The following is a 22248-nucleotide window of genomic DNA, read 5'->3' as shown; positions in this document are numbered from 1 at the left end:
AAACCACTAATCTGGTTGAGATCTTGAATTTCTGCATTAAACAGAAGACAGCTATCAAGCTTATGTTATACAGGTGATTGAGAGGTTTTCTAGCTAAGTTTGGGACTATGCCAGAGAAACCTAGGGTATTAAATAGACCCCACACTGCCCAGATAAGTTTGTCAGGCAAGTCATTAGCCAGCTAAAACCTTATCCAGCACAGGGCAATCCAGGAGCAGGGCTTCAACTTAGCCAGATAGCACTGAATAGCAGTGCTACCCAGCAAGTCTGGTAATGGTGGAGAGGAGGTCTAAAGTTAATCGGTTATGCTTATCCAGATAATTGGCTATAGTTAGCATAAAGCCAATAAGTTTAAAAGCTTACAGGCAGCAGTAGCCTGGTCCTCTCCCACGAGCAAGTGAAAAAAAAAAAGTTGTAGCCATAGCGGCCCGATACTCCCTTCCTCTGCTTAGATACATGGGGCATTACCCTCACCCCATCCCTGAACCTCTCAAAGCTTTCCATTACCCCTGCAAAGAATGAGAAAGTGTTATGATGGGGGGGCTAGTTGTCAACCTTCCCTGGCATCTCCCCTTGTACTCTGCAATTTAAACATGCTAAGCCATCCTCCTCCCTCCCATCAGAAGCCAGAATCTCCTACAGCACTGAGGTAGCAGCAGGAGGAGACAGCGTATCTCCTACTGATCTAGGAACTAAGTTCAAGACACCTATTAGGAGGGGCCAGAGACCTGCTGGACTTGGAGGCTAGTAAGAGGTAAGGCTGTCTTGACACCAAAAACCTTTAGAGGGGTCCTAGTGAGAGGAGGGATTGAAGGGTGGGAGTTAATTGTTTCCTAGGTTAGAGATGGGAGGAGAATCTGGCATGGTTGTTATTCTTCAGCTACACTGGAGTGGGAGTGAAGGCTAAGCTGTGAGGGGTGTGTTTGATTTTTTTTTTTTTATTTTAGTTTGGGTGAAGGCTGAGGACATGGCCTTCTCCTGTAGTAAAACTGCTAGCGGGCTAGATCGGCACCACAGCAGTTTATTTCAACTGTTATATTTCAAACATTAAATTTAACCATTGGCTTTAGGGTGCCAATGTACTAAAGTGCACTAATGCTTTCACAATCATTAGCACACGTTAAAAGCACTGTTAATACATATAATCTTATTTATATGTGTTAACAGCACTTTCCACTCATGAAAATTATCTTGTGGGAGTCTTAAGGCAAAAATGATGCTAATGAGGTGAGATTCAAAACAGCTCATCACCTATTAGAGTAGGGAAAAAGCATGTGTTCTGTTTTGCAGATACATTAACACACAAAATTCTTCACTGCAATTCAGAAGTGTAGTTAAGGTTTAGCAATAATGTTCATAACTAACATATGCAGTACTTTATCAGTACTGCCTCATTTCCATGTAATTAACATTTACATTAATACACATGTGAATTAATGGCTGATGTTAACTTACTTTAATACATTGGCTCTCACATTTAGCTTCTGCTCTGGGGTCCCTAGTGCACAGCAATTTAGAGGTCCATATTTAGCCGCTATGCAGCTCAGCAAGTTAACCAGATAAACTTATTCAGCTAACTTAGCCTATATATTTAGCAACATGGCCATGGCACTAAATATATCCAGCTATCCTAAAGTTAGCCAGATAAACATATTTCGTGCACAATATTAACTGCATGCTCCCCATTCCCTTATATAATGTGTAATTTTCCTCATCTTGTAGATTTTTTATCTCTCCTGTACCCCTGTAATATCCCGTTACCTTGTATAATATATAATATTCCTAGTATCTTTTGATTCTCCTTGTTTCCCTATGTATATTAGTTTCTCTCTTTACTGATTTTCCTACGTTACCTTTTTAAGGTCCCCTTGTACATTCTCCCCTTTTTTATTCTTACGGTTGCTCCCCTGTTTCCCCCGCCCTGTTCCATGTAATTTCATGGAGTTCTTTGTAAAGCGATATGATGTACCCATGAATACTGGTATAGAAAAGTTTATAAATAAATATCTGGCTAACTTTAGGACAGGTCTACGGGCCAACCAGAGGTAGTTGGATAAGTTATCCAGCTAACTGTGAATATCAGAGTTAGCCACATAACTTATTCGGTTAAGAGCAAGTTTGCTTACCGTAAACTGCGTTTTCCGTAGATAGCAGATGAATTAGCCATGCTGTCTGGGTACGTCCTCCGTGCCACTAGGTGGCGGAGCTCTCAAAGTCTAGGTAAATCATTTAGCTAGGTACTCCCTCCCTCCTGTATCGTGACAGGATCACCTCAGGCTCCTCAGTCAGTATCAAAAGCAAGGTAGGTATGCTAGAACTGTCCGGGGAGGCAGGCGGGTCAGCATGGCTAATTCATCTGCTATCTATGGAAAACACCGTTTATGGTAAGCAAATTTGCTCTTTTCATGTAGATAAGCAGCTGAATTAGCCATGCTGCCTGGGAGTGCCCAGCTGACATATTGAGCTGTTAATGTGTGTAATTTGATATATTTGCTCAATACGGGAGATCGAGGCGGACAGTTCCTATGAAGGCTATGTATGAGGAACAAGTGCTCTTCTGTAGGATAGTCCGTCCTATTAACGCATCATCCGCAGTTTATCGAAACAGTAATGGGATGTGAAAGTGCGCAGCGATGACTACGCTGTCACTTTACAGAGGTCTATAATGGGAACCACAGGTAGATGGGCCATCGGGGAGCAATTGCACGCACCCGGCGTGTCTTTGGATTCGTAGGTAAAGTTTGCTATCATTGGTGATAGCAAACTGAATACAGTTCGATATCAACATAGATAGAGTGCATTTTGTTACTGGAAGTCCCTGAGTGTTCGGGTTGAAATATTGAAAGAACTGTAAAGGTCTGTCAGATGAATGAGTGCGCTGTTTGTAGTAGTCTAGCGCACGTGTACAGTCCAAAATATGGAGTTTTCTCTCATTCCCATTCGCATGAGGATTTGAATGGAAAGTGGGTAAGGTGATGGTTTAGTTGATGTGGAAAGTTGAAATCACCTTTCCATGGAAGTACTTCCCATGAGAAATATCGAAGGTGACTAGAGTCTAACGGTTCAAAGGGGTGGAAGTATTAGGTATTCAATGATCATAGAAACGTCCCACGGCACTGCTGGTTTATGTAAAGGTGGACGTGGGTGGAATATTCCTTTCAGGAATCTGGAGACTAGTTTATGACATGAAATGGGCTCTCCATTGAGATGAATGTGGTAATCCACTAAAGCGCATAAAGGAACACGGAGTGAGGAAACAGCAAGACCCTCACTGCAGAGTAGATGAAGATAGGAGAGAAGCCATTCAGGTGGGCAGTTAATAGGTCAATACCCGTTGTTGAACACCAAGAAACGTAGCGTGACCACTTTTTGTTGTAATTGAGTCTGGTTGACAGTTGTCCTGAAGACAGTAACATGTGCTGAAGATCAGGAAAGTGTTTAGGTTTTATGTGACTCGACCAATCCCCATGCCGTGAGGCGTTGGGAGGAGTGAAGAAGATGAGAGATCTTTTGTCCTGGGTGAGTAGTTGAGGGCTGCTGCCCCGCAGAATTGGTTTGCAGATTGATAGGTGCAGTAAGTAGCTGCGCCATGGTTGCGTCGCCACACTGGCGCGACAGAGATCAGACTTGCTTGGTCTGCGATGCATCTCTGGATTGTACGAGAGATGAGTGCTATTGGAGGGAGCGCATACCATAGGTTGTGAGAGCCATTGACTAGAAAAACGTGTGGAGCGACTCTGTGGGCTTGGGAAACCGAGAAGGTTTTCAGTTTTCTGTAGTCTCCTGTTGCAAACAGGTCGAGGGAAGGATGGCTCCCAACTGAGAATATGTGTTGAGCTACCTTCTGGTATAATTCACATTCGTGGGGATGAAATATTCTGCTGAGCTTGTCTGTACTGGAGTTTGGATTCCGGGCAAATAAGTTGCTTGAAGAGAAATTGATCGTTGATGAGCCCATTCCAGTATCTGGAGTGCTTCCTTGTAAAGGTCTCAAGAACCTGACCCTTTGTCTTTGTTTATGTAGAACATTGTGATTTGGTTGTTTTTTAATTAATCATTACTATCTTCCCATGTAGGGAGTCTCCAAAGGCTCAAAGGGCGTTTCTCACCGACTTGAGTTCTTGTAGGTTCATGTGTTGCGAACGGTCGTATGTGGTCCATAGATCCTGTGTTGATAACTGGTCTAGTTGAGCTCCCCAGCCCCTGGGAAACGCGTCCCTGGTGAGTATTATCTGATGTCGTAAGGAATTTAGGAACGAGCCCGTTCATAAGTTGACGGGAGTAGTCACCACTGAAGGTAGTTTTTTTCATGCTGTTGGTGAGAGTAACGTGCAAACAATGGATGGAGAAATTGAATCCATTAGGTCTTTAGTTTCCACTGCAGGCGACGCATATACAGGTGTGTATGCGGGACCACATAGATGGATATTGTCACATGACCTAGGACGGCCAGGATTTGTCTAGATGGTGAGGATCAAGTCAAAGAAATGATCACAAGGGTGCCTTGGCTAACTGTCACAGACAGGTAATCAGTCAGGTAGGAAAGATCATGATGCTATGTTGTCAAAAAGGAGTACCACTGCGCAATCCCTGGCGAGGATTCTTTAATCAGTAGGGACTCTCTATGAGAATTTCTATTCGGTTTGACGGAGGCTATAGTCCTGCATGTCAAGCGGAGCAGTGTTAATGAAGGTTAGAGCAGGGAAAGGCTGCACAAGTGCGGCGAAGATGAAAAATGGAAGAAATCGGTCCGTATAGAATCTGAAGAGTAAGTACGGGTTGATCTGTGTGTTAGGACAGAACAAATAGAAGAGACTGCTCCCCACTAAAGGTAGTGGGAAATAGGCAGTCTAAGAAATCCCCCAACGGCTCATGGAAGCTGGCAGAAGTTGGAGAATGCCGCCGCATTTCCTGTGAAACTGAAAGTTGAAGTCACCAGTGGGACAGGAAATATAACGTGGTCAGTAGAATGATATAGATGAAATTCATTCGACCTCCAGTTTGATGGATCAGCTACGGCAGAGACATGAGTTTTAGTTTCCATGCACATTGGTGAAAGAAGGATGTTCCTTGCACGTAACTTGCTATTGCATTGTGCAGTCGGCGAGGATAACTTAAGTAAAAGACTCGATTGTGTCTGTCGGTGCAGTACACAAGAATGCAGGAAGACTAGGGTGGTCGGCATTCGACAGAATACTGTGCTTGTCCCTGGCAAGAAATGGCAGGATGCACAATTATTATTTTTTTTTTTTTCGCTGTGGAGATCATTGAAACCAGCTTATCTGCTTATAAATAGAGAAGGTATCGTGAAGTATCCCATGTTCTTGGAGAGAAACTTTAGAGCCTTAGTGTTGCGTTCGTGCCTATTCTCGCCCTTGCTCCACCCTCTCTACCTTTGTGGCGACTCCCTTCGGCTCAGACGGACAGATGCAGCCGCTGCTTCTCCCCGCCTCTTAGTCCCGGTATCCCCGGGCTGGCTTGACGCCACAGATCCTCCATGTTTTTGAGGATGTAAGGGTGCGCGTATGCGCGCGCACTCCAGACTTTGTACCAGCAAGGGCTCGAACCTCGGGGGCGTCCCCTTGTAGTGACGTCATTTGTTTTCAATTTAAAAGGTCTTTGTTTGCTAACCTCAAACGAGTTAGCAAGGAACTCCATCAGGACTTGCTTTGGCAGTCCACGCTACTTGCAACAACAATCCGAGTCAGCAAGGGGAAACCTTTCTCCACTGCTCGGCCTTTTCAAACTTACCAAGAGTACCCGCTCCTCGGGGGCTCCGCTCTCTCTATTCTTGTTTTCAGATTGTTGGACGGGATCCGGTACTCGCTCCTTGAGGGCTTACATTCCAGAAGACTCAGAAGACTCCTATTGCCTGGAGGCAATCGCAGACATGAACACAGTGATCCTATTACAGACAGGAACCGGTACTCTCTCCACGAGGGCCCTTGTTCCTAATCGCTGCGGCTCCCTTCAGTCTAAGACGTTATTGCAGGTACGGAGATCGTGAGTTTCCATTGCAGATAGGAACCGGGACTTGCTCCACGAGGGCCTATGTTCCTAATTCCTTTCTCAAAGATATCGCATACCAATATCTTATGGATTATTATTACAGATTAACAAACAGGAACCGGTACTCACTCCACGAGGGCCTACATTCCTAAATCTCTTCTAGCCTCTCTTTTTTTCCAGAAGTCATCCCATACACAGTTATTGTGAGTTCTATTTCAGACTGCCTATAGGAACCAGTACTCGCCTGTGGCTCCTGTTCCTGAATACTGAAGACTCTCTGTTGCATAAAGAAGACACTACAGAGATCTACAATTGTGAGTGTATCATCTACCACAGGTTATGTCCAGCATTCCCTGTCTATTCACTACCTATAGTCTCTCCTTACAGCTCAGCAGCTCAGAGATCGTAGTTCCAGTATCAGAGGGACTTCAGCCCTGCCAGGCATATCAACCCACTACTATCACCTCTGGTGGTTCTACTTCCAGTCTAATAAAGAACTATCTGTGTTTGTCTCAATACTCCAGCCTAGCCGATGGTCCCTCTCAAGATCTCCATTTGAGGGCGCTGTCATCTGCCATTGGCCCAGGGATTCACTATTTCTACTAAGTGTTACTTCTTACACTAATAGAGCGGTATTATCATCTGCCACTCTGTGGCAGCCAACCCACATCAGACCATTACTCCTCTCTCTGCGGAAGCTGATTCATATCACATAGCTTTCTCCCTGTGGGGATCATACAGGTTGCTGGCTCATCTTTCTGCAGGAACAAAACATAACAGTTGCTACTCCATCCCTCTGGAGGAGCAGAGCACTAACAGATTGCTAACTCCTTAGCAAGATCCTTAACAGAGTGCTACTGCGCCCCCTGGCGGGGTGTTCACTAACAGATTGCTAATTCCTCCTTCAACGGGAATATCCAGCAGCCAGATCTATAACAGATTGCTAACTCCTCCCCTTTGGGGAGCTGGTTGCCAACAGATTGCTAACTCCTCCCCTTTGGGAAGCCAGTCTTTAACATTTAGAGACTGGAGTCCTGTGTGGAAGACTACAATTCACAAAAATATTACCTTCTCCAGTGATGAAATAGTAGCAGATATTGGAGTGCCCATTTAGCGAAACTAGGACATTGAATGTCCCCAAGGCAGGGGGCTAGAAGAAGGTGAGACCCCCCTTTTTTTTTTAATGTCTAAATGCGAGGAAGATAGTCGTCCGTAGGCGGGATCTCCCCTTGCCTGTTTTTTGTTTGTTTGTTTTTTTGCAACACTCGGGGCAAGTCAGAAAAACGGATCCGCCGAAGGAGAGATTTCTCACCAAGTAGTGCAGTAGGGAGTGAGCAGCAGTCGCAGAGAAAGTAGCACTCCCAATAGGAGAACCTGAAGATGATCTCTGTATGGGCCGACGGTGGAGGGAATTGGAGCCTTCTGGTGCATTATGAGTCCTCGAAGGCCATGCGTGCCCTCATGGAGGGTCGTTAATAGCCAAGTGGAGTGGAGGAGTAGCCTGGCAGTTAGAGCAGAGGGCTACGAACCATGAGTTCAGGGTTCAAGTCTCACAGTCACTCCTTGTGACCTTGGGCAAGACACTTTACCTTCCATTGCAAACCTCAGGGGATAGGGAAATATACACCGTACCTAAATGTAATCCACTTTGGAGCGCTGAGAGAAGAGAAAGGATTCACGGCGCCGAAGGGCAAAAAACCATGATGTCCGGCAGGGCAGATGCATCGTGCGAAATGCAGCCATCTTGGCAGCAAGGTACTTGGCCACACTTTTACATGCGGCTTAACGCTGCAATGCAGGACTGATCTGTTGACGCTGCATGACCACGCGTCAGTGCGCCCCAATTGAATTGGTAGCCAGCAGTCGTGGTAGCGTGTTGGCTTGCTCGTGGGCATGTCACTTATTCATGTGGACGCGATGGTGATTCTGAGAGTGTCCCTCAAGTCTTGGAAGCGCTCATGTTCGATGGAGACTGTGCTACCATCTGCACTGATCTTTTTTTTTTTTTTCACTTGGCACCCGCATCGGTGACCCAAAGTGCCTGGCTTCCATAGCGATGTCCTGGCGCCCTCGGCGCCCATGTCCACACTACCAATGGCATGTGCAACGTCCGAGCCAATAGTCAGCGCGCTGTCAACGCCTTGTGATTTGTACAATAAAACATGCCGGTATAACGCTGGACGACTCCCTGAGTCATACCTGCTGAGAGGCTGGGTGCCTCGAAGAACCTGCAGAAGTTCTAGCCCCGGCGGATGTCTTGCATGAATGCACCAGCAGATGCACTATGTTGAAGCGCCGGCGCGCATGCGTCGATGGCCCGGCGCTTGCACTGAAGGTCGGTGCGCCCGGCGCCTGCGTCGATATAGACGCTCCTTCAGCACTATGGAGCACTTTCTGCTCTGTTCATCAGGATCCCAAAGACTCAACTCGGTGCTGGACCCGCTGAACCAGGAGGCTACTGAGGAGCTAGAATTAGAAAAGGGGGAAACAGCCCAATTGGGGCCCCCGAAGTCATGCCTTGGCGTGCCTGCATGGAGTCAAGTCCTTTTCTGTCCATGAGTTGACTTACAATCAATGTAGCGCCCCTCCCTTGGGCTCCACTCGGTACTGGCCCGGACTGGGAAGCGTACCGAGGAGGTTGACGTGCAGGCATTGAATTGGCTGAGAGGGAGGAAGGGGTGCCCTGAGACGTTAGAACAGTCTCGTGAGGGCAGGCCTTCTGAAGTAGATTTCATTTATTTTATTTTGTCCTTTCCTCTATTTCTGTTTCTTATGTTTGAAATGTTAATTATACGTTTTCTAAGTAAATTGTGAGGAGAAGAAGAGAGTTCCACGCACTCTGTTGCGCGGAAAAAATTTGACTGAGGAGCCTGAGGTGATCCTGTCACGATACAGGAGGGAGGGAATACCTAGCTAAAAGATTTACCTAGACTTTGAGAGCTCCGCCACCTAGTGGCACGGAGGACGTACCCAGACAGCATGGCTAATTCAGCTGCTTATCTACATGAAAACACTCCTCCCCATTACGTCCATTCTCTTCCCACCAGTTAGCCGGATAAATACTTCAGCATTTATCCAGGTAAGTGGTGATCCCTGACGAATATTTAAAACATGCCTCTTTGCCGGATAAGTTAGAAGGTATCTGGCTAAGTGGAGCTGAATATCGGCCTCTTAATGACTGATGAAGTTATTAGTGTGTATGACCCTGTCTAGCTTATGTCAGCATGTTAACATTTACTGTGTTGGCATCTTAGCTAAATAGCACATTTTTTTTCAACGTCAGGGGCCTTTGTACATAGAGCATTACTTAGTCCTCGTGCTAATGGAGAGCTTAACATGCGGGTTCATTTTTTTTTTTTTTTTTTAGTTCTTTATTTATTAATATTTTCAAATTTTACATATAGAGAAAATATTTTGAGATACAATTGTTTAATACATTTATGTAATACATTATCATCTTGAGTCATAACACTCAAATACATATGAAATAAAAATATATGAGTATTAATTAATGGTTTTGACACCATAAGATTGGAAAGCAATAAACTACTGCTTATCCAATAAAATAAAATGAAATAATTCTTAAACTGAAAATTGGTAAATCAATTCTTTGGAAAAATTGAGGCAGATGATTTTTTAGAATCAGAATAAGAAACTAAAGGAGAAATTTTTAACAATATCATTAATATAACTAAGCGTATCACATAGACAGCTGGAATTTTATATTTGTCCAGATTATTGCTATACTCCACTAGATGGCTCATTGACAGGGGAGGACTCAGCTATAGGCAGGTCTGCTTCTGTACCAGGTGATTGGGACTCAACAAATTGTTTCAAGTGTTCTATTTGGTAAAAAATATAAGAATTTACCCCCTTCTTTATCTCGCATCTGCAAGGATATCTTAAAAAGAACAAAAAACCTAAGGATATAATTTGTTGGCGCATTGCCAAAAATTCCCTTCTCCTTGTTCTAGTTATTGGAGCCAGGTCTGGATATAATTTGACTGCCTCCCCATAGAACATTGTTGGAAACTTTTTAAAATATTTTCTCATCACACCGTTTATATCTTGAGATGTAATAAAAGATACTACAAGTGTGTTACGGTGAACAACTTCTAAAGTTGATTCTTCGAGGAAGTTCGTCAAATTTTTGCACCCCCTGTTATATGTAAACCGGCATGATATGATCTTATCATGAATGCCGGTATAGATGAACTTCGGTTCATCTTATCATGAATGCCGGTATTGATGAACTTCGAGGAAGTTCGTCAAGTTTTTGCACCCCCTGTTATATGTAAACCGGCATGATATGATCTTATCATGAATGCCGGTATAGAAAAACCTTAAATAAATAAATAAATAAATAAAAATAAATTTACAGGAACTTGGGGTTTTTTAATCAAGAAATAACATGAATTAATAGAGGGAAGATCCTCTTCCTTATATTGTAATACCTCTCTAAAATAATGTTTTAGAGAGGTATAGGGAATTTCACCAAGGACCTGTGGAAAATTTACAATCCGTATATTTAAATGACGCACTCGGTTTTCCAATATCTCTAATCGCCTTGAACTTGCAATTTGATCTTTGATTAGGGAAACATTCACTTTTTGTAATGACACTATGTTCTTTTCATTTTCATTCATCTTCTTCAACAATTGGGTATTCTGAGTTTGAGCATTGGATAATTGACCTTGAAAGTCAGATGTTACATTGTCTATTTTCCTCTCTAACCTAGATACCACCAGACTTAAACTATTTACTGCCTCCAGTATCTTATCTAAAGTTACCTGCCCCTCCAAGGGGGGTTGTTGTATTACAGATTCAACAGTCCTTGGGACATAGATAAATAAATGTAAGGGGCAATTTTTAAAGGATTTCCATGAGTAAATAAGAGTTTGCCCATGGGGGAAAACACCCTTTCTAAATTGCCCAACCCTCTACGAGAGGAAAAGGATAGCACCGAGAACGGTTAGGGCTAGCTGGATAAATTATTTGTGGGGATTTCATTTTAAAATTACTACACATTATTTAGAAACATATAGAAACAAAACAAAAGGAAAAAGACCGTATGGTCCATCCAGTATGCCCATCCGTCCAATTAATTTAGCATTATAATTCTCATCACTTCCTTATAGATCCCCTGTATTTATCCCAAGCTTTCTTAAATTCAGATACTGTTTTTGTCTCCACCAATTCCATTGGGAAACTGTTCCATGCAGCCACTGCCCTCTCGGTAAAGAAATATTTCCTAGTATTACTCCTGAATCTACCCTCTTTCAACTTTATCGCATAACCCCCCTTTCCATTGAAAAAGGCTCACCTCCTGTGCATGGAAACCTTTGAGATATTTGACTATCTCTATCATATCTCCCTTATCTCATCTTTCCTCTACAGTATACATGTTTAGATCTTTAACTCTATCCTCATATGCTTTAGAACAAAGTCCACTGACCATTTTAGTAGCCACCTTCTGGACTGACTCCATCCTGTTTATATCCTTTTGAAGGTCTTCAGAACTGTACACAATATTCCAAGTGAGGTCTCCCCAGGGACCTATACAGGGGCAATATCATCTCCATTTTTCTGCTGATCATTCTTCTCCATATGCAGTCAAATATCTTTCTGGCTTTTACTGTTGCTGTAACCACATGGTTGGCCACCTTAAGATCATCAGATACAATTATCCCTACATCATTTATTTATTTATTTAAAAACTCTTCCATACCATCGTTAATTCACCATCACAACGGTTTACAGAAAGGCACAATAAAAATAGTATGATTGGTATAGATTAAAAATTAAACATGTGCCAACATAGAACGGTAACATATTTTAATAGCGACTATGGGGCGGATTTTAAATGTCCTGCGTGTGTAAATCCGACCGGATTTACGCGCGCAGGGCCCTCGAGTGCCGGCGCGCCTATTTTGCATAGGCCGCCGGCACGCGTAAGTCCCGGGGTTTTTTAAAAGGGGCGGGAGGGGGCATGTCGGGGGCGTGGCCGCAGCCTCCGGACCAGCCCCTGGGACCGGAACACGGAGCGGGGCAGCTGGCCGGCGTGCGCAGATTTATGTCTGCTTTTCGCAGGCGTAAATCGTGGAATAAAGGTAAGGGGGGATTTAGATAGGGCCGGGGGTGGGTGGGTTAGGTAGGGGAAGGGAGCGGAAGGTGGGGGGAGGGAACAGGCAGCGCGCGCTGGGCTCGGCGCACGCAGGTTACACAAATGTGCACCCCCTTGCGCGCGCGCCGACCAGCGTATTTTTGTTTGCGCCTGGTGCGCGAACAAAAGTACGCGATCGCGCAATTTTTAAAAATCTACCCTTATGTGTTAAATACAGGTTAAATGTTGGTTAGGAAACTGTAAAGCGGTTCATATCTACGTTAAAATGTGTTGGGAGATATAAGGGAAAAAAGCTGATTGCTCCGTGGGTCCTCACCTATCAATTGTTTTCCTCATTCTCTTTGTCTTTGTAAAAGGCTTGTTTAAAAAGCCAGGTTTTCAGATTAGTTTTAAATAGTTTCAGATTCCTCTGTAGCCTTATTTCGAGTGGCATGGAATTCCATAGCATAGGTCCAGCCAGTGACAGTGCTCTCTCCCTTACTTGAGTGAGGCGTGCTGATTTAACAGAAGGAACAGTTAGTAGGGCCTTATTAGCAGATCTCAGGTTTCTATGTGGTACCTGCACGCGCAATGCCGTGTTAAGCTAGTCGGCCTATTCATCATGGATTAATTTGTGAATTATAAACATTGCCTTGTATTGTATTCTTTGTTCAATTGGAAGCCAGTGTAGTTCTGCAAGTGTTCCTGTGATGTGGTCTCTTTTCTTTTTGCCTGTCAAAATTCTAGCTGCAGAGTTTTGCAATATTTGGAGTGGTCTAATGGTAACTTGAGGTAGCCCTAATAGCAGAGAGTTACAGTAGTCTGTGCTTGCGCATATCATTGCCTGTAGCACTGTGCGAAAATTGTTCAGCGTTAGTAGGGGTTTTAGTCTTCTGAGTACCATAGTTTGGCGAAACCTTCTTTTAATTTCTGTGAAATGTGTTGTTTCATGTTTAGCTCTGTGCTTACAAGAATTTCACCTCCAATACTGTACCTTTTCCTTGAGTTTTTGCATCCTAAATGCATTACTATGCATTTTTTTAGCATTAATCTCAGCTGCCAGACTTTAGACTATTCCTCAAGCTGCACTAGATCACTCTTCATGTTTTTCACACCTTCCTGGCTGGCCACCCTGTTACATAATTTGATATCATTGGCAAAAAGACAAACCTTTCCAGATAATCTTTCCATTATGTCACTCACAAAAATGTTGAAAAGAGCCAGTCCAAGGACCAATACCTGAGGCACACCACTAGTAACAACCCCCTCCTCAAAGAAACCTGCATTTACCACTACCCTTTGTTGCTTCCCACTCAACCAGTTTCTAACCCAGTCAGTCACTCTAGCACCCATACCAAGGGTGCACAATTTATTTATAAGTCTTCTTTGCAGAACCATGTCAAAGGCCTTGCTGAAATGCCTAACATTCTCCCTTGATTCAGCTCTTTGATCACCCAATCAAAAACGTTTCCCCGCTTGCTTTGGACCTGCAAAATATTGGGTCAATACAGAAAGAAGCGCAGGAGAGCCAGCGAGCACCAGCAATCCCGATGCGCATAGGTCAGTGTCCTAGGCACACGATTCAGTATCGGCCTGCATGCAAATGAGGGGCCTCCTTTTTGACAGAAGTGGCGGCTGTCAGCGGGTTTGACAGCCAACGCTCAATTTTACCGGCGTCAGTTCTCGAACCCGCTGACAGCCACGGGTTTGGAAAACAGACGCCGGCAAAATTGAGTGTCAGTCTTCCAACCCGCGGGCCACGGGCAGATTTTTTAGTTTTATTTTTTTTTAATTTTTTTAATTTTTGGGGCCTCCAACTTAATATCGCTATGATATTAAATCAGAGGGTGTACAAAAAAGCAGTTTTTTCTGCTTTTCTGTACACTTTCCCAGTGCCGGCTGCACATTTTGCTCTCTGTATCGCGCGGGAATGACTAATAGGCCCATCAACCTGCATTTGCATGTTGTGGGCGCTATTAGTTCCAGGCGGGTTGGCAGCACGTTTTCAATGCGCTATTACCCCTTACTGTAGAAGGGGTGAAAAAATGGCGCGTCGAAAATACGTGGCCAAACGCGGGCTAACAGTGTGTTCCACCAGAGCGCACTTTACAGAATCAGCCCGCTTGTGAGGTGAAAAAGTATTCATGAGCCTGCAAGCTACACGAGAGGGGAAGAGGGGCTGAAAATAGCCCCTATAAGAATTACATAATTAATGGAGTTAAAACTTATCAATGATAGAAGATATGGGCACTTGAACTTGGCTAAGCATGAAGGGGAGGGAAGAAAGGATGACTATGAGAAAAGGATAAGCCAAAGGTCAATAAAAAAGGCTCTGTTGTATCACACCTCAAGACTGCCTATCTAACCTGGCAAGGTTATGATTAGAATGATTCAGACATAGGACTGGAGTAAGAGCTAAATTAGAACCAGATAATGAATGGTGGAGATCTCATGGGACAATTGAAAGAAAAAAAAAGTTTGCCAATCATTTTTTAAGGTTTTAAAATGAGATTCATGAATCTCTGCATTCTATGTTCTAAAGCAGTGATCTTAAAATACCCCAAACAAAAATAGCATCAAATCTCAACATCAAGGATGTCAAACAGATGGTGAGTGTGTAAGTTATCTGGGTAAAGTTATGCATGTAACTTTTCCTAGCTATTCAGGAGGATATCCATGCATAAGTCTGCTGCTTCAATATACCTGGATAAAATTATGCATATAAACTTACTCAGATAACTTTAGGACAGGTATTTTTTTCTAACCAGACTTCTGAACATAATTTAGCTGGAAAATGCTAAATAGGTGTTCACACTGGCTAAGGTTGGACCCCACCTACAGAATGCCTCCACTGACACCCCTTTTTATCTGAATAAATTGTGTGCACAGAATAAAGCTTGAACATAAAATGTATGCAGACAGTAAGGGGGAGATATTAAAATCTTGGGTTTTGTGTGGGGGAACTCCAACACGTACCAGCACAAAGACTTTGAATATCGACTTCATAGTGTGGCATTTTGAGATCTGGCTAACCACCAAAGTGACTCACAGAGTGACAACATTTATTACTGTAATCCTATATAATAGAAAGCCAGTGTGCCTTAAGGCAGGAGGAGGCTTCCGGTTGGTCAATGCAAACGCTAGGAAATGAGTGCGCACCGCAACTATGGTTGCCTTGGTAACTATTTTGAACAGCCGTGAGTCTGCCCCAGGCAGCAGGAGGAAGCAGACATGGCATGAAGTATTTTCCTTTTTTCTCCTTCCAGTGAGAGACAAGTTTGGATTAGTTGGAGGGAGGGGATGAATTGGCCACCTAGTGGACAGGGGGTAAAGGACAGTGAAAGCATTGAGAAACTCTGTATTCCTTATTCTGTCTGGGTTATGCTCATCATTTGGGCTGCATGGGACAATTCATATATCTATGGAGACTCAAACCAGAGTCTGACCTGGGTGGCAGGAGGCAGCAAATGCCACATGAAGCACTTTCCCCTGTCTCCTGCCAGTCAGAAAGAGGACTGGATTGGATATGGGGAAAGTGAGCTGGTGAGGGAAGTCAGAGAGAGAAGCAGCAGAAAGAGAGAAGGAAGGGAACTGACAATATGTACTATACTCTGAAATATTTGAAATCCTGTCATTTTTGTGCTAAATGACAGATAAAGTTATACATCCCTTAAGTAAGTCACATGAAGTGGGGCAACAGCTAAATGGAAGCATCAATATCAGCAATACTGTCTGTGTGAGTTAAACTGCGATATTGCTGCTTCAAGAGAGTCAGGGAATAGGAGGGAAATAGGTAAAAAAGTTTTGGTAACCCCAGTCCAGTAAGACTTTGGTGTTAGTGCAGGGCGAACATTAGTACTTGCCAATTGCACTTTTGAAACATTACACAATATACAGTCAAAACTCACCTCTTTCTTTTTCTGTGCTTTTCTTTGTTCCATCTTCCTTTGTAGTTCTTTCTGTTTGGATGAAAGGCAATAGGTAGTACTTTTTGGAGAGCAGTTTGCAGACTGCACCCTTCGAGAAGGTTGATTTTTCCTTACATTTCTCATCATATTAGTTACAGAACTAGGACGATACTTGAGGCTAGCTGGTGGTTGAGGAACATGCATCACAACTTCCACAGACAAATTGAGAGAGTTTTTACTTTGTTGTCCTAAGGTGTCTTCCTTCTTGTTAGCTAATGTGCTAGACACATTGGACTCTGAGGATCTAGGAGAAATTAGCTGTGGTCCATTTTCAATGGATGCAACATTTATTGGGGGTAAAAACCCTTGACTCTCAATATCATGTAAACTTACAAGTTCAAATTTCCCATCTCTCTCTACTAGAACCTTTCCATCTTTGTGTTCCTGTTTTGGTTCATCAGAAATCTGTAGTTGTGACATACTGCCTAAGACATTCTCTTCATTATTAATGATGTTTTTATCCACGTCAACAAATTCTATTGGAGGGACCTCTAGATCTACCAGATTATCCTTGAATTTGAGTTTTCGCTCTCGGCCTTCATATATGGGATCTTCATCCTCCAGCTGCTTATTGGCCTTTACAATCTTCTCCATAATGTACCGTTTTACTTCTTCATCTTCTACATCTTGCTGCTCCTCTAGTTCCTGTGGATTTTCTAGTTTTAACTCATTTTCAGAGCTATCACTCTCTGTATCCGATACCATGTCTGGAATAGGCACTGCATAGTTCTTGGTCTGTGACTTTTCAAGACTTTCATCAGAATCATCTTTAGCTGATGATAGGTTCTCATCATCAAATTCTGCTAGTTCCTTATCAATACATGCTTCTATCTCTGCATCATCCTAATGCAAAAAGAAAGTTTTTTCAAGATTTACATAAAATGCAGTATAATACTCCGTTTAGTCCACTACAATCAACAGCACTGATCTTTGCAAGAATGTGTATTCAAAATACATACAAGATGACTTTATTTGTGATTTCATTGAAAAACAAACCAGTAAACAAACTAGTGCCAATACAGGAAAGCACAATTGCTTATCTGTAACATGTTTTCTCAGCAGGATGTCAGTCCTCACACATGGCAGACATCAGCATATGGAGCCTGGGAAATTTGATGTCAAAGTTTCTAGAAATTTTGAGCATGCCCTACTGAACATGTGTAGTATGCTATACTACCATGCATCCGCATGGGGCCCTTTCAATCTATAATTTAGCTTAGACTGGGAGAAATCTATTCCAAGTGAGTGGGTTTTATGATGACTGATATCCTGCTGTCCTTTGAGAACACAGAGGTAAGCTACTCTTCTTTCTCCAATGACAAGCAGGATGGCAGTCCTCACATATGGGGGAATCCCTAGCTACAGACTGCCCCAAACAAAAAAGGGGAAAACCTGAAAAGGTGCCAATGGGCAAAACACGTTTTTGGTAGTAACAAGCCATTTTTTGTATTCTTTGTCCTTTTTACAGGGGCAGTCTAGAACTAAAACAATGGGTCATAAGGAAGAGGAAGTTGGATTCTTCTCTTCAGAGGCTCCTCAGGACAAACTAGCCAAACCATCAAAGCGAAAGTCCCTGTCCAAGCAAGAGTGCAATATGAATATATGGAAAGAACTCCATACCGCAGTTTTACAGATCTTCTCCATGGAAGCTGATCCTAGGTAAGCTACCAATGCTGCCATAGCTCTATCAGCCTTGACATGATCTACCAGATTCAGGCCTGCCTAGGCATAAAAGAAAATGCATCTGCTAGTCTATTTGAAAGAGTGTGCTTGGCAATAGCAATTCCTGGCTTGTTGGTGTCAAAAGAAACAAAAACCTGGATGGACTTTCTATGAGAAGAAAAAGGTCAAGACTCTTTTGCAGTACAAACCATGTATTGTGGACATGTAGCCTGGGAAACAATGCTGAAAGGATGATTGACTTGTTAAGGTGAAAATCTAACAGTACCTTAGGCATGAAAAGGATGCATGCAGGACCATCTTACTGTGAAAACATTTGACATGAGGTGGATAAGTCACTAGGGTCTGGAGCTCACTGACTCTGTGAGCTGAAGTGACTGCCATCAGGTCAGGTAATTTAGCTGACCTTCAGTGATCTTCCAGGTCAGGTACTTCAACTCACATGAGTCTATAGGCTCAAAGGGAGCTTTCATCAACTGGGCCAAGACACAGCAGGAAGCTTGATGGGAGGCTTCACGAGAAGCAAACCCCACATGAAAACAGACAACTAAAGGCTGTACAGAATTGGATTTACCTTCTGTATGATAGTGGTAAGCACCAGTTGCACTGAGGTGAACCCTAACTGAGCTGATCTTAAGACCTGATTCAAACAGATATAAAAGGTACTTAAGCATTTTTTTGTGTCGAGCAGGATACAAGACCTTTTCCTCACAACAAAAGACCAATTCCCCCACTTTAAACCTATGACTTCCTCATGAAATCCTTCCTGGAAGTCAAAAGAATACAAGACACAGCCTCAAGAAGATCTAGGGTATGCAAAGCTATCCTCTCAACATTCTGGCTGCGAGGACCAGGGGCCCTATGTTGGGATGCTGCAACAAATCCCAATCTTGAATGATGAAAGTTGGGGAATTCTCTAATCTGACTGAATTCCTGACTTCTTCCAGAGGAGTGCAAACCAAATATCTCTTGGCTAATAGGGAGCAATGAGAATCATAGTTCCTCCTTCACTTCAGTAAGGTCTTTGCCACTAAAGGAATTGGAGGATACATGTACAGAATATCCCGACTCCAATTTAGGGCAAAGGTGTACGAGACTAGTTTGCTTTGAATCACCTTTCTGGAGCAGAAGCATGGAAACATTTTGTTCAGAGGAGATGCAAATAGATCTACCACAGGTGTGCCCCACTCATGAAATATCTGGTTTGTTACCCCCCTCGACCAGAGTCCACTTAAGATGTTCCAGCACTCAACTCAGTCTTCAGTGGCCCTGAGTACCACTACATGAGAAATAGCCCAGTCCCACATCTGGAAGGTCTCCTGACTCAGAAGGTACAATTCCGTTCCTTCCTGCTACTTGGTTGTTAGTCTCAATGAAGATAAATGAGTTGGTTAATCAATCTCTGAAAGTCTTTAGAGCATACTGTATTGCCCTTAGCTTTAGGAATTTTACCTGATGAAGTTTTTCCTGAGTAAACCAAAAGCCTTGCATGTGGAGCGCATGTATGTATACTATACATGTGCTGCTACCTGCTGTGAAAAGCACATGCATTTTCTATTCATGGTTGATTGTGAATGTTCTTCTGTAACCTGCTAAGAACTATGGCTTATGTGGGCTATAACTAGTGCAAATAAATACATAAATAAATAAATGTAGGTCCCCCAGCTCAGGTTGGATGAATTTATGATTAGGACAATTTGCCCTGGAAGAGTGGAAGGAATCAGCCACCAAGGCAGAGACTCTTTCAAAGGCTGGGTGATGCAGATGCAGCCTCCAAGATACTGATCCCACTGCAGTCTAAGGGTCCATTGGGCTCTTTTTATATGGAAATGTGCCATGGGAGTGTGAAAGGTGGGCTGAGTGGTGGTATAATACATCATAGAACACACAATCTTGTAAAAGCAAAACAGTTTACTAAATACAGTAAAAATTGGTAGATAATTGTATAATCAGTAAAAACAATATCAAAAGTGAATATCAGTAATAAGCACACAGCATCATCATAAGCATTACATAGATTAATCAAGACAAATAGTTATTGCAATAACAAAGATAAAAATAAAGAAAGGAGTTTATATGGGAAATACTTTCCTCATAGGCCTTTCTTTCTATGATTTAATATCTTCTTGAAAACAGAAGGCCGTATGACACCAGGAACTCCACAAATGCAATTCCTTATATTCTTACTTTTCTAGCTCTATTCCAGCATCTGCAAGCGTTAAATGTTCTGACTTGCACTCATTTCTCTGACAATTGCCATCTGTATCTCATAAAGCTATGGCCAATTAAATAAACTGGTATTACTTGATTCCCAAAAGGATCAAATACAGGCCTTCACCAGCTTTATTTCTTAGAAAAACAACTATAGAAAGAACAGAGTATCCTGGCTTATCTTCAGCTCATTAGTATAAAGTAGCATGCTACAGTTTCAAGTCCCAATGGTCTCATGCTAAGCTATGTGCAATGTACATGTACTGAGCCACATTTATCAATTATTGGGGATTGTTTTGATCCATCTATCAACCCCAACTTTGCATACAATAACCTTCCAGGAATCTAAAAATAGCTCTCTAAAATAATCTTAATATAGGGAGTAATATGGACAATTTGATCCCATGAGGCCCAACATCCTCAAATATGTCCCATGCTGATGCTTGTTGACTCATTCTTAACCTCTTCACAGTGGGTATCAACACAATAATCCTCTCTTATAGACAGAAGGCTCTCACCCATATTTGTCTAGCAGTGCTCCTATAAATTCCAATTGAGGTGAGAGGCTCAAGAGGGACTTGGGGTAATGACAAACCCTAGTATCTTCACTGGTTCTACTCTAATTCTGAAGTGGTGACTTCAGACGTGCTCTTGACAAGCCAATCCTCCAGGAAGGGCAACAAATACACCCTGAAATATCCTTTAGATCCCATTTTCTAGAAAGGGAATCAAGGTACCCAGGGAGATCATTTAGAACTTTTCTCTTTCCAGGAACTTGTTCAAAACCCCCAGGTCTAGGATAGGATCCCCCTGTTTTTTTTGAGTCAGGAAGTACCCACCCTCTTTCCTCTGGTGGAACAGACTTGACTTCTTCTGGCATCTAAGAAAGAGGAGAGCTCCATTTATAACAATTCCTTATACTGAAACACTGACCAAGCAAGTTTCAGTGAGCAATTTGAAGGTCCATCCAGTAGGTACAGTCTACATCCTTTTGAGATTATGCTGAGGACCCATGTGTCTGAAGTTTACACAGTTTACATAAAACGTTATCCTGCCTCCAATAGGAAGGTCCTCCGGTACATATTGAGATCTCAGCTATGCTCTCTAGAATCCAGTGAAAACCTAGGTTTTGGCTGGATGCTAGTTGTAGCTTTGGGGTCCTCTGCTGCTAAAATTGAGCACAAAGACTTTGCTGTTAATGAGACTGAGGAAAACATCTCCTCAATTGATAGAAATGCTTCCTCAGCAGCTCACTCAGGTACCTTTGGTTGAGGAGGGTGGGTATGGACAGGGTCCAAAACATCACATACTGGTCTTTAATCTGAGCCAGCATTTCTTTATCTTAGTTTTGAAGAGATTCTCCCCATTGCAAGGCATGTCACCAAGTCTTTCCTGGGTATCTGGCCAAAGCTTTGAGGCCTGCAGCCAGGCCACCCTGTAAGAGTCAATACCTGCTGTAGAGATGCTCAAAAATAGCAAAGGTCAATCGGACCATATGCTTTCCACTCTCCAAGTGCTTGTCCACGTGACTCCAAATCATTGCACTGCTTCTGAGGAAGCTGCACTACCGACTCCATTTCTATTTCAAGTAAGTCAATGGTACAAGAATCATTTCTAGGGGGAACCAAAGAATAGGTTCTATACTTCGACTTTCATAAGCATGTATTTAACCACAACTGACTTGTGCGGCAGCTGTTGTTTCTCAAATCCTGAAGCCTAGATACAATATATTATATCCACCTTTTTATTCATTGGAGCCACAGAGAAGGAACTCTCCCCATCTTCATCTGAAGCTTCTGAAAGATTTCCTTAGGGGAACTCCATGAATTGGAATATGTCAAGCATTTTAGTTCTGGACTCTTCCTTAAGAACATAAGAACATGCCATACTGGGTCAGACCAAGGGTCCATCAAGCCCAGCATCCTGTTTCCAACAGTGGCCAATCCAGGCCATAAGAACCTGGCAAGTACCCAAAAACTAAGTCTATTCCATGTTACCGTTCCTAGTAATAGCGGTGGTTATTATCTAAGTAAATTTAATAGCAGGTAATGGACTTCTCCTCCAAGACCTTATCCAATACTTTTTTAAACACAGCTATACTAACTGCATTAACCACATCTTCTGGCAACAAATTCCAGAGTTTAATTGTGCGTTGAGTGAAAAAGAACTTTCTCCGATTAGTTTTAAATGTGCCACATGCTAACTTCATGGAGTGCCCCCTAGTCTATTATCCGAAAGTGTAAAAAACCGATTCACATCTACCCGTTCTAGACCTCT

General features: G+C 42.9%; 1 protein-coding gene across 3 annotated transcripts in view; it reads right to left on the bottom strand.

The window, feature by feature from the left end:
* The window catches only part of CCDC181 (coiled-coil domain containing 181), a 109568-nt gene that overhangs the window by 33729 nt on the left and 53591 nt on the right, over positions 1–22248 (bottom strand). For all 3 annotated transcript variants that reach the window (XM_029578940.1, XM_029578941.1, XM_029578942.1), the window contains one exon: positions 16021–16923. In XM_029578940.1, coding sequence (XP_029434800.1) covers positions 16021–16923 — 903 coding nt within the window. The remainder of the gene's footprint in view (positions 1–16020; positions 16924–22248) is intronic.

This window comes from Rhinatrema bivittatum, chromosome 15 (assembly GCF_901001135.1).
Source record: "Rhinatrema bivittatum chromosome 15, aRhiBiv1.1, whole genome shotgun sequence".
NCBI lineage: Eukaryota > Metazoa > Chordata > Amphibia > Gymnophiona > Rhinatrematidae > Rhinatrema > Rhinatrema bivittatum.
Note: the sequence above shows the minus strand (reverse complement) of the source record. Positions and strands in the feature narration are given on the sequence as shown.